Raw genomic sequence first — 13,510 nt, 5'->3', positions numbered from 1 at the left:
GGGGGGGAAGTCTGACAATGCCCTTATCCATTCCCCACACGTATCTTCAAAGTTATTCCAACAAAACTGGAAGCTGAGCCACTTTATCATTCTTAAGCCAAGTTCTGTATTTCACCTGCTACATATCCAGCAGAGGGGGCAAAAGAGTTTCGCTTTACTCCAAAGTCACTGAAATACTTTGAAAACCACATGATGTGTATTTATGCACAGCCCTGAAGTCCAAACAGATTCAGATGTTTTGTATAGAATTGTAGATTTCAGCCTAAGTCTCCAATATCCTTGTCAATTTAAACAGACTTCTAATGAAATATCTCCTCTTTATATATTCACCAGACGCTACCTTCTCTTCCCTGTTAAGAAAAGCTTAACCTGCAACCTTCACTCATGGCTCCCCATCTCACCCCCAAACACTTTCTATTTGAGAAGTGGTGCTCTTTAGAAGCTTAGAGAAAAACACTAATTTCAGAGTGGTTCCACTCAAGAAAGCAGCAAGGCAATTCCCTCATGCTGCTAATGGAGAGCTCCCTTGCCCCAGGCTGTTTGACTAGGAACTCGTTTTCTTCTAATGAAGTTTCCTTCAGTAAATAACTGCCTCTCTTTCTTCTTAGGTCTTCAGATGCTTGCCAGTCATGTGTTTTACATACCAAGTTTCAAGCTTTTTCTTGCATGAAAAGTCTAGGGAAAAAACGCAGAATCTACTGCATAAGACCCATTCAGACTTCAGCAGAGCATATTCAACAAAAAAAAAATGGTTGTGTCTGCAGTTAGAGTTATCCTCACTGTCAATTGAGTAGGCCTTGTCTGCTTATCCCACAAATATCTGAACTAAATAAACCCTATTAGAATGTAATACTCATGTTTAGGTACACCAACACCCTGTATATAACCAGAGAAAGCTACCGTCACATTGCACGCAAGCAGTGAGGCTACCGATTACGAGTTTACCTCAGCTACCACTTACCAAGTTTTTTTTATCAGGTATATGCCACATGAAATTTGTATGACAGCAGCTGCAACGCTGCATGCGTTCATTTTTAAGAAGCCCAGCTATACAGGTAGCAAAAAAAAATAAATGCAGGGAGGAGCAGGGGAACACAGGACATGCAAAATGTCACTATACAAAGTCTCAAGGAGAGAGACTAGTTCTACATTGCTAAGACTGCTTAACCTTTAGGTTGTTTAACCTGCCTCTTTCTGTCCAGTGCCATTTACCACAAGGCTTAAGGCTCAGTTTTGAACTCGAACTCTATATTCACCTGCCTGACTGTAAGGGGACATTCAAATTAGGGTTTTCTTCTAACTCTTCCAGTTCACTATAAGCAGGCAATTAAGCACAAACAGCTGAGCTCAAATTCATCTAGCCTTCCACTGCTAACTGACTGATAAGACCCATGAGCCTGCTCCGCCTCCGCACCCAATTTCTTTTGCACCAGCCTGCTTAAAGACTATCTATGTGCACTCTTTTCTTAAGAGAATAGCACCATCCATGCATGCCAAATAACAGACAATCTTTTCAGCTGTGTACGTCCAGACTAAGACTAGTGCTGCACAGGGCCTAGAAGTGACTACCAAGTTTGCTCACACCACCAAGCAACTCAGCCCCACCACCCTTCAGAGCCTCATCATTTTTGAGCCAATGCCACACAGGGCACAACAGTTGCATATAATTCTGCAGAGTGAGTATGGTCACTTGACACATTAGCTGTAAACTTAAGATACAATTTCACGGGAAGAGGGAAAGAAAAAAAAAAAAAAAGACATCTTCCCTATCTTCCACTTTCATTCTCAGCAAAATATATGACTACACACATTTGGTAGGCAAAAACATTGAGTTGTTCTTGGCTTCAAGCAGCTGTAGTTTTTTGTTGGTTGGGTCTGGGGTTTTTTTGGGGGCGTGGTGGAGGTGTTTGTTTTTAAAAAAACAGCAGTCAGAAGTTGAAAGGTAAAAGGTTTAACAAGCTGGAGGGTTAGAGTTCCTAAAGAATTTGGCATAATTTTGAAATCAGATCATTTCTGTATTAATCAAGTGATATTCTTTTGATTAACTACTGGTAAATAAAATATGCAAGTCACAAAACAATGCATCTATACTACACATGTGAAAGACTGCAAGACAAAACACAGTAATATACTAATGTTATTACAGTAAAATTGGATGACAAAAAAATTGAGTCAGCATTCATCACTTGAAAATGCCACAAAAATACATCACTGTATCTCTATCCTTTTATTCTGTGAGCGGGTTCCTAGAGACTAGGAAGCTCTGTTTGTTGACAGCTGAATTCAACACCTCTATTACATGGACGCTGGCAGGGATTACTGGGTGAAGAGTGATTTAGAAAAAAGTAATCCTTAAAATACAAGAATCAGATGCCCATTATAAAGATCATCATGAGCAGAAGCTGCCTGAATAAATTAAGGAATATTTTCTGTGTTGAACTACACGCATGTTTTGATTTGTAGAAGAGAAATCTGTTCCACTTGTACCCTAAAAATCCAATTAAAAATAAGCAGAACTAGTTATGCTCTCCATAACTGTGTTGTATTACCCAAGCTCACACAGCAGCATGTTACCTGCTTTAAGAGACATCCATAGCAAAAGCATGTTCAGACATACATACACACTACCTAAATAGGAAGTATCTAGCATTTACCATAAAGTAGTGAGAAAAGTCACTGATCTGCTAAAATACATCCAGCTATTACCAGGTCAGATTTTGAGTCACTGCATGTTTTCTCCACAAGTCCTTTACTGTAGCACAACTCCACTACTTATTGGTCAGCTGAATAACACTGTAAAGACCCAAAGTAACCTAAGCTGGGGAACAAAGTATTTGGTGACACCATCACATCACAAGGACAGATCAGCCACCAACTACCAAATCCAGTATTCAGCCAGCAGTTTGAAAACCTGAGGTGCTACTGTAAAATCCCTCTTTCACCAAGACAACAGAACTAATATTATTTATAATAAAGGACAAGTGGTACATATGGCGAGTTTTAAACTTGTCATTTATTATTTTCCTTCTTAGGAGAAGCTTTCCAACAAATTAATGACTACTCTAGGGCTGCTGCTACAAGCATAGTTGAGGAAAAACTATTACATAGATAGCTAGTGCACGTGTGTACACACAGACACACTTATATATATATATAAATATAGGCATATACAGAAGCACACTACTTCATATATTACATTTAAAAGATGGTCATTAAACAGATGTTTTTAAAATGCATACATATATCTATAGATATTAAACTAGATAGACAGAAATATGATGTATGTATATGTATTTGATAACATTTCTAAAAAAAAAAACACACACAAAAAATCAAAACAAAAAGACAATCTTTTTCCAAACTTTTTTTTTGGGGGAAACTGCTTGTTTTACTGAATCAAGTTGTTTGCAAACATCCAACAGGACGACATCAGCCCATCTGACTTAAAAATCTGTCAGGTTTCCAAAACTAAACATATTAAGGCTGCCTATTATTTTTCTCTAAGAGGTGCTACAGCAGCTGGCAAGTCAGACAAACAGCTTTTAGCAGACAAGACTAAAAACAGCAGTTATAGCTAATTCACAAGATTTTCCTGCTTATTAGAACAGGCTTTCTGAAAGAACTTGTGAAAAACAGCACAGCCCACTTAGTCAAATGTGATTCTGTTAAAAGTAGTAAGGCATTTAGTAAGCACATCACCGGCAGTTAGTAGCTGTTCCAGATGCCACTAAATTAAACATACCTGGTTGTGTTCAACAACTCTTTGTTTGAGTGCTACTGGAGTCTTCGTCCTGGCTTTCAATGGTTCTCTCTTCTCAAGCCTCAGCTCAGTTTTCGGATCTGTAACCAGTTAATACAACTAGTTTCTATAACACTACTTGTTGTTGTACTAGGTTAAACCAGTTGTTATTTTAATAAAATTCATTTTAAGAGGCAACATAACTCTGTTATAAATTACCATTTCCTTAAGTCATGATATACAGGTAAGTTTCTTCACTGAATGTAGAACAGAGACTTTTGAAGAATAACCTTAAAAATTATTTTAAAACACTGACCCAAGTATTTCAGTTTCATCCTACAAATCCTACATTTCAGATAAGCTTTGACCAATCCAGCAGTTCCATTCACAAACTGGTATCAAGTGGCAATTACTTTAACCACAGTACCATTATACTAATGATGGTAGTAAGGTATTGAAGCTTTTCAACACTATTTAGGCTGTTTTGTTTCCTTTAAAATAGTTCCTTTCATATAAAACTCCTTTTTGATGTAGTAGAAGGGCGAGTGGCAAGTAGTCATCTTATCAGTAAGAGGATGTACTATTTCCACGCCCCTTCTAAAATTCTAATAGCATTACACCAACATATCTAGAGTTCATTTATAGAAATCTTTTTTTTTTTTTAGCAGGGGGAGCGTTTGTTTGGGGTTTTTTTGGTTTGTTCCTCAGAGTGTTTGAACAGTTTGGTAATTAGATGAAGCACATGTAAGTATAAGGAGACAGCTGTCAGTTGTGACTGGGCTCTTGCCTGGCCTAAAAAGAACTAGATCTCTAACACCCCTTCTCCCCTTTAAAGTGCAAGAGATTAAGGTTCAAAAACCAGGGCAAATATGCAAGGGAGATCCATTGAGTTCCTACTTGTATTTCAACCCTTTCTATCCTATCTCCATGGAAGTTCCTGTAAAAGCAAAACAGACAAAAAACCCCAAAACCCACCCCCAAAACCAAACCACACAAAATAAGCATCTTCTAACATTCCATTCAAGACACTCTTCAAGCCTACACTGTTTTTACTTTTTGTAAAATGTATGATGGTGTGTTTTAGGTTCCACTTCCCCCAGTCCTATACTTATCTGATATAAACTTGATATCAAAACTGCAAAAACCCCACCCAAGACCAATCAATCAACCCAACCCAAACTAAGTCCATAAGGAACAGAGCGTAAAAGGGACTGAGTCATACATGAGACATTAAACATAAAAGTACAGAAGTTTAATAAACAAACATTCATAGACTATCCCATAGTAAATAACTACTGTGAGCACCCTAAGACAAAAATCACACTTGTACTTAAAGATGAAGTGCAAAGAACACTGGAACACTTATTAGATTTACAGGCTCCAATCTGGAGAAAACGGACAAAAGGGAACAGTTTAGTAGCAAGACGTTTCCTTTCCCAGAACAGGCATCTGTGCTAGTACTGCATGATCAAGTACATGACAGCAGTATATCAAAGCCTCACCTAACAGCAAGATCACACCCTCTTCAGATACCTTTTACCACAAGTATTACTGATGTATAATTTGAATAGTTCACATGCAAGTTCCACTTAAGACTTACCTTCTTCATTGTCACTATACTGGTCAGAATCATTATTTCCATTCTGTCTGGTGTTCTCAGTAGTTGAAGAAATAGCTGGGAGAGGCACAGGTGCCTTCAGTTCTGGACCTTGCTCCATCAGTTTCAACAGTTTTTTCTCATAAAGCTTCCTAGTAGTAGCTATAACAAGGAAGGATACAAGCTAAAGATACAGTTTTCATCTTTCCTGACTTTCCTGACTGCTAGAACTTGTCTGTTATATATTCCTTGGGAACCTCTGAACATATGTTTTTTTATTTTTAATCAGTCTGTATGGCCAAAGCATATACTTCTAAGTATATAACTTTACCTCTAAGGCTTCTAACTTATTGCTTTAAGAGAATTCTTAAGATAAAAACTTAGACCTGTTAGTACACTGAAAGTTACAAGCATTTATGTATGGAAAGGGAACTTACCTGCTTCTTAGATCTTCTGTTCATATGCTGCAATGCACAAGTTGTATGCCCTCACAAAAAAATTTAGCAAGATTAATATTGCAAGGGCAACAGTTTCCATGCAGATTCCACTATTATCCTCTTAATCCCTTTATCCTGGAATTAATGTCCCTTTCCCCCTTAGTTTAACCTTTGCCCTTTTGGCAAATTCAGTCCAATAAACATCAAAGGTGTTGCAAGTAAGCAGCAACAACAGAACTTCCTATTTGCTGCATCTAGCCATCAGGTTGGCTCACTTGATCTAAGAGGACAGCTGTTTAAAAAGTATCGAGTCCAGCACACACTTCGATGTCAGGACTGTGCTGGCAAAAATCTGTAAGGGTCATTGGTGACTGAGCTGTCAGCTTCAGAAAAGTCTAACCTTAGAAGATTTCAGGCAAGAGGAAGCCACCCTCAAAAAGAAGTGGCACACTCTCACAAGAAACAGAATCCATACCCTCTAAGAACTAAGGCTTTTACTTAGACCAAATTTGAACATCTTTCCAGTGGACTGTATAGGTTCTTAAATCTTTCAGAAGACTTGAATGCTATCCAAGAGGAATAGGTTGAATGGGAAGGCATACAGAAATAGCTAACAGAAAATATTATGCGTAAGACTTTGAATACACAAAGGAGTCCAGGTTCCACCACGGACACCTCCATCCACCCATGATTTCAAGAACATTCCACACAAGGCTCAGCACATACATTTTTTTTGAAGAGCTGTGAAATCAGAGTCCCTTGTCATTAGGCTAGTGTACAATCTGAAAGGCCAGGAGCTTTGATCCCACATAGCAGGTGAGTGCCCAAGGCAGGAGATTAAGCTGGAGTCAGGACTTCTCCTGATATAGTATGCAGGATAGAACACCAGGTTCAAGGGGTCAGAAAAAAAAATTAGCAAAGGAAAACATGATTGCACAATGCAGCAAGTAGGAAATGCTCTAGGGAAGGGGAAGTTCCATGTTCTCATTCTGCTCTCAGTGCTATTAGGTTATTATGTAAGATGTATTTTCTATTTAGGCAGGCCCCAGATCTCAGCTTCTGTATCAGAAGACCTCATTACCTCAGCACTGAACTTTAACTAATAGTTACACAGCTTCAAAACAGAATCTGGAAGATCTCCAGCTGGCCTACAACACAAGAACAAGCTATGGACTTGCCTACACTGCAATGCTTCAGATCTCAGTGTAAATAGTTCAATGAAAACGCCTTAAGTGGGTAGTAGGATTGCAACAGTACTGGTACTAAACTTAGTAAGTAACTGTATCAGAGAAGGTCAGAGCACTCCCAGCTGAGGTTTGGGGAGAAGTATGTTGAACAGATGAGTATTTGCTAGTTCAGCTGACCTACCTACAATCGGGCCAGGATTTAGTCCATATTTCACAAGTTGCTCTTGAAGATCTTCATTACTCATCTCTGTTATATCTAGGTCATCCTTCTCCTCTGGCCTGGGTTTGTCAGTTTTCTTCGTGGCTTTCTGTGAGTGTGTGAGGGAGAAACAAGAGACAGAGTGCTTCCAGTTAATACAGAACACATCTTTTTCTTTTAAGAGAACAGGAAAATATGCGAGTCCTGAACATACAAAACTAGAAAGAGTAACTATATTCTCCACCACCACTGCATACGTGAAATACTTCAAACATTTACACCTACTAAACAAACATGCACGACTTTCCTACTTATATAAGGAAATACCCACTATAAGCCTCCTTGATAGTAAAAAAAAAAAAAAAAAAAAAAAAACAACAAAACCAACCAAAACTCAAACTTAATAATTATTCTGATCCTGTACTTTAATCTGAAGTTAAAGTATACAACAAGAGAGGATTTCTCTCCTATGACTGAAGAGGTAAGCTTCTAGCTGTTTCACCATGACTACACTAAGCTACAAATATTTATGTTCCATTGGCATTTCTTCACATTACTCTTCTACCTAGTAGGTCAGCACTTCTTCCTCCAATGATACGGAAGAAGTTCTTCAGTATCTACACTCTCTCAGCCAAGTTACCCAAATCCCCATTCCCACTCATCCTGGTGTTCTCTGTAAGATTACATGTAACAGAGTGACTGCAGCAAAGGCAAAACCAGAAATGCCCTCAAATTTTTCTAAACCCTGCCTCTTTGCTTAGGCCTCTGCTACTGTAGTTCTAACAAATCCTAAACCCAACTCTGGCAACACTACTTGAACAGTTGGCAACACTGCACCACCACATACAGATGGTTATCAAAATAATCTGCCAAGATGCTACTCCTAAATTAGCAGTTTCCGCTATATCTAAACAGAGTGATCATAACATTTGTTCAACTTGGGAAGCCTTTGTTACTACAACAGGCACTTCAAGCTGCAAGATCTGCACAAGAGTGAGGTGGTTAAGACTGAAAAAAAATATGCTTAGGATCTGCTTGGTCTCAACTAAGGAAGATCTTGATACTGCTTTGAAGTAAGTCATGTTTCTATCTCAAAGTTTCAGGATATGAACAGATACAACTTCTACACTCAACATTTCTCCCAGTTGGTTGCTCAGAGGACCTATCTGGGTTTTATTGTACTTACCAAAGACTAAAATTCCAAATACAAATATGTTATAACTCTCAGTCACAATTAATAGTTTCTTTCTTGTTGTATTTAGTAATAGCTCTAAAAAGACTGTAAAATGACTGACATTAGTCAACAGTATCTAGCTAGCCATTAATGCCAGTTCAATACTGGTTTGCACGCAAGCTTGAGCTTGCCTTACGTGTCTTGGTATTTTAAAGCTAAACAGCGACTGTATGGGGATTCCCCAAATATAACTGACCCCCTAATTAAATTTTTCTAACTCCTGGACTGTGAAAATCCTAGCATGATGAACTTAAAAACAGCTGCTGAAAAGCAACAGTGAGCTCTTGGAGGTTCTATTTCTTAGTTCTAAGAAACAGACTCCAACCAGTCTGAAGAAAGGATAGAGTCACTAAAGTGGCAGATTCGACTAATGACAGATTTACAACTCACTTTATCAATCATCCCTTTATCACATAAAAATCTATTTAGTTTTTGAAGGAACTAAGCTTACTTATGTAGTACACAAAAAACCACCAACCTGCAGCTATAGGAGACTTGTATTTGCTTTTGAATGTGTTGGCCATAACAGTATTCCACGTCAAGTATCCCATTAACAAAAAATTCACATTCAGTGTATTTTTATCTGGACTACTGAACTGTTCAAACAGTGGAAAAGAGTTCCAAAACACATGCTGGAGTTTCTTTTGGGGATCTGTTTAGACTGTTGACAGCTCGGGTGTTTGCAAAGCATCACCAAGCAGATTAACTAAGATACTACTTTCATATTTCAGAAGAAAACTACCACCATGGTGCAGGAAATCAACGTTCCAGTGGCACTTCAAAGAAACTGGAAACATGATTTAATGTATTTCTGCCTTTGTATCACTTAGATGCCACAGAAGAGACTATGACAATAGATACCAGAAGAACCACTCAGCATCCTACTAGATGTTTTACAGAAATCTTAACTACCAGAAATCTAACTGCAACTAATGAGTAACGGTCCTCTAAGACATGTGAATTTACATCTCTCATAGTACCTTTGTTTTGTTTTTCCTTCCAAGTACCATTTCACCTTTTTCTGCAATATTACCACACGTTGAGACCATCAGAATAGTCAGATTCAGCAGAAAAAAAGGGCAGAGCAGGATGAAATGTTGAAGGTAATCTGTGTTCTTCAATAATACGCCCAGATGCATTGATTACCCTGTGTTCTGCGAGATCTTCAACTTTTACTTTTGAATACTTACTCTCCTTAAAACAGGAGCAAATGACTTCACTTGCACAAGTAACCACCATTTAATCCCTCACCGGACTGTAAGATCTCTCATACCTTGGTTGTGGTATGACAGCATTAGCCTCAGCAACAACATTAGCTTTAATTACTGCTACTATTACAGAACAAAGCACCACTATCCATCACAACTTATCCATAGGACTACCTCGTAAGACAGATCAAAAGAGCTAGCCTCAAAATGTATAATTGAAGATTAAAAAAACCACAAACAACAAACCACACTCCAACATTTTCCTGGTCTGCTGATCATTAGTAAAATTAAAGTTGTCTTATTGCAGTGCAGAGGTGAAGTGCTTAAAATGAAATTGCGGTGAACACTAGGATTTGCCAAAGTAAAGTGGCACAACTGACCACTTTGCACATAACGTAAATGTTCTTGCAACGTTAGACCCAGATCTACAAATCCTTATCTGAGGATCTAATTCCATCCAGAGCTAGCAGCATTAAAAAAAATAATATTTCTAGTCATTACCATTTTCTAGGAAATAGAAGATGGCGGCGGATCCACATACTTCACCTGAGAGAGATTTGTTCACACCAAAGAGATGGCAATTTGGCAGTGGTATCTGTCAGGCTCAGTTTCAGATTAACTAGGACCCAACCCTTCAAACAAGTGCTGAAGTGAATTATAAGCATGGGGTCCCACACAGCATTTTCAGTTCCAGGGCCACAGGAAAATAAAAGCATAAGAGAAGCGCACCTTCTCAGAGCACCATCTCTTCACAGCCAAAACCTTTCACCTTCCTTCACTAATGAGATGAGCAGAAAATGTGAGTGATGAGAATTCAGATCTAGAAGCTATGCCTTAACTCATTTGCTGAATAGAAATCCAACAGCCAGACCAGTTTATCAAATTTTATGAGTACCTTTACCAGTTCTAGCACTACTCCAAAGACAAGCATAAGTAACAATCTTGAAGAAGCCATTAAATAATATAACAGACAACTATGGGACATCATCAAAAGAAGCACTTTCAAATCCCAAGTTAAATGGCACCTACAGTAGGATATTCAAGGACTTTAATCCCAAACAGGTGCAGCTTCATCACTAGAAGCAGAAAGGCTCAAGGCTTTACTACTTCTCTGAATGAGGTTAAGACAGGCTAAGAAAGCCCAAATCACGCCAGCAGAATGCTCTTTAATTCTCCAGTTTGTAGTGTCCTCTCCAGTACAAATAACTGTATTTCTCTCAGGCAAGGGAAAGATAAGGAACTGCACATGCCAAGTCTCAATAACAGACAAACTGTGAAATACAGAGGTCTGTATTCCCCTTGCACTTTTTATCATACACAAACATTTCCTGCAGTAATTTTTTTTTTTTAAAAAAGCAAGTCCTATTGAACTTCTTGACCTCAAACGCCTCAAGACAACATTTACCAAAAGCTACAGGACAAAACAAACAATGGAAAGGAAATTATGCAGCAGTAATTCAGAGATACTGATACACGCAACTTGAAGTATTCTCTACCTTTTAGCCTTAGTTAGTAAAACTTAGAATTTTCAAGCCTACGTATGGTAACAGTCCTAAATTACAAGATTAGGGAGTGCTCAACCCTTCCATCCCCTCGTCCCCCCAGACACTAAATTCCATGTTACTCAGTGGAGAGAACATACCCACTCCGAAAACAGATGAATACTGCATAAGGAAGAGTTGTTTCCAGAGAACATAACCGAAAGAGTAAAAATTCACAACAAAAAACAAATCAAGAAACCAAACTAACAGATGGTCTCATGGCTCAATCAACTGAATGCTGACCTGGAGGTCTGGCTTGTGTATGTGTCCCTGCTCAACAACTGACATGCACTGCTAGACAAAAAATTACTTCAACAGGATTCTTTTATTTAAATATAACCACCATGTCACACCAGCACTCTAACAAGCATGTCTTCCTAGTTCATGAGTGTAGAACTGCAGAAAGTCAGGAGGTGCAGAACAGCGCGGCAGGACTTCTCACCGCTGCGGGAATTACTCACCCACCTCACCACTGCTGCCCTCGGCCGTCGCTCAGATGGCAGCCAAGTGCCATTTAAAAGCCCACAAAAGGGTTAATCTGTATTTTGGGTCATATTTGTACATCACACCACAATTAAGAGATACAGCCACACAGGACACACTGAATAGATTCTCTTCCTCACCTGCTTCATATTCTCTCTCCCATCCGAGCATGCAGTTTCACCTTCCATACTCCTATCTTCATAAATTACCAGTTTTACCTTCCCTTTTCCCATAGGGAATGTGTTCAAACCATACAGTTACCTCAGCTACAGATATTATCACTACCACACCATTCTGACCATAAAGTGCTGAATCTAGCTCTTCATTTACTTGGTTACTTGACTAAAACAAAAAAACATCTTTACATGATAGGACTCTTCTATAACTTTTCAAACAGGCCCTTCAGGTCCAGATGCTTTTATTACACCTTCACTAACAGAAGCAAGGAGGAGACACCTGACTAATCTTTTTCAAGCAATCACTTCAAAGGTCAAAAATATCACTCAGTGTGTTTTAGAAGAGATTCTTGCAGGACATGAAATGCACCAATAAGCTAAGTTATAAAAACCTACATATTCCGAGCTCTGAACAGCTCCTGTTTGGCAACAGCATCAAGATGGTATTTTTGGTATGCACTTTAAAAAAATGCTCCTAAAGAGGCAAAAATGCCATTTCATAGTTATTTTTCCTTTGAGCTATCTGGGCTGATATTCAGCCCATAACTAACCAGGACCAGGAGCATCCAGATGCAGATGATTCCCCCCGCAGCAAAAAGGTGTCTCAGTATCAGGCACTGTCCTCACATACCACTATGCTAAACAGGCTTGGGGGGGGAAACATTGTTCAAAAACATTAGAGCCGGAGAAGCCGGCTCCTCCAGACAAAACTAGCAGACTCAGGCCTAAACAAACATGATTTTAAAAAGCTTTTCCTCTCCTGGTAAGATTACATAGCCAAAGCAAGCCCTTCTGCCCCGCCCCCTCCCCAAAAAAACTATTACATCTAAAGGGGTCACATTTAAAAATAATACTTTCAAATATTTAACAGGAAAGCTTTTTAAAAAAAATATTTGGGCTAACATTTAGTCTTACTTTGATTCAGTGAATTTTATGTATTTGACAGCACCTGAAGCCATCTTCTACAAAGCAAACTGTACTTCATGCAACAGGAGGGGGGTTTGCTGTATCACATTACAAAGCATAAAAATGCTGTCCGAGTTTCACTGAGTGAAGTAAGATCTTACTACAGTAAACCAGTTCAATTTTAACCTTAGGTGCCAATAAAATGCTATCTGCCTAAAGAGTTTGCTGTTTCAAAGCATGACAGTTGCAGGGACTGAAAACTATGCGGTCAGAACAAAATCCCTGTAAGTTTTCATCTGCTCACACATGCATGTTAATCACCTGTATGTTCACTACCGTATCAGAATAAAAAACAAGTCAAAATAAACCCATATAAATATAAATGAAACAGCAGCAGCATCACTGTGGATGCATGACACTTGTCTCACAATGTATCAACTTTCCATCACTAGCATATCAAGGTTTTTATTTGTTCCGAGAGAGATACAGGTTGGATGTAGTATCGACGGTTGTGCTGGAAGAGTGAGGGATTTAAAAGACATAATTTGTAGTACAACTAGAACTATGGGGTTTTATCTCACTGCTGCACAGCTTTTATCAATAGGAAATGTGCACCTAAATGCATTATCAAAAACCTAGAACTTAGGGGAAAAAAAGGAGCGCACTAAAATGACAGAGTAGACAGTTTAAAATTACTAGTGACTACAGCAATATCAAAACATTAACCATCAGCACCAAGAAACCCGGTTTAGCCCTACCGTTTTCCCAACAGCTGCAAAACGCGTTTCTCCCGCCCCTTTTCA

General features: G+C 38.7%; 1 protein-coding gene across 1 annotated transcript in view; it reads right to left on the bottom strand.

Annotated features, from left to right (window-relative positions):
* The window catches only part of LOC104169240 (lamina-associated polypeptide 2, isoforms beta/gamma-like), a gene marked incomplete at its 5' end in the record, with an annotated part of 18,462 nt that extends 6,495 nt beyond the window's left edge, over window positions 1-11,967 (bottom strand). The window contains 4 exons of the mRNA XM_009710109.1: window positions 3,743-3,840; window positions 5,340-5,498; window positions 7,142-7,268; window positions 11,887-11,967. Of these exons, the coding sequence (XP_009708411.1) occupies window positions 3,743-3,840; window positions 5,340-5,498; window positions 7,142-7,268; window positions 11,887-11,967 (465 nt within the window). The remainder of the gene's footprint in view (window positions 1-3,742; window positions 3,841-5,339; window positions 5,499-7,141; window positions 7,269-11,886) is intronic.
* Window positions 11,968-13,510: the final 1,543 nt, after the last annotated feature.

The sequence above is a fragment of the Cariama cristata genome, unplaced genomic scaffold (genome assembly GCF_000690535.1).
Source record: "Cariama cristata isolate BGI_N322 unplaced genomic scaffold, ASM69053v1 scaffold45551, whole genome shotgun sequence".
Classification (NCBI taxonomy): domain Eukaryota; kingdom Metazoa; phylum Chordata; class Aves; order Cariamiformes; family Cariamidae; genus Cariama; species Cariama cristata.
This window is presented reverse-complemented; position numbering and strand designations above follow the sequence as displayed.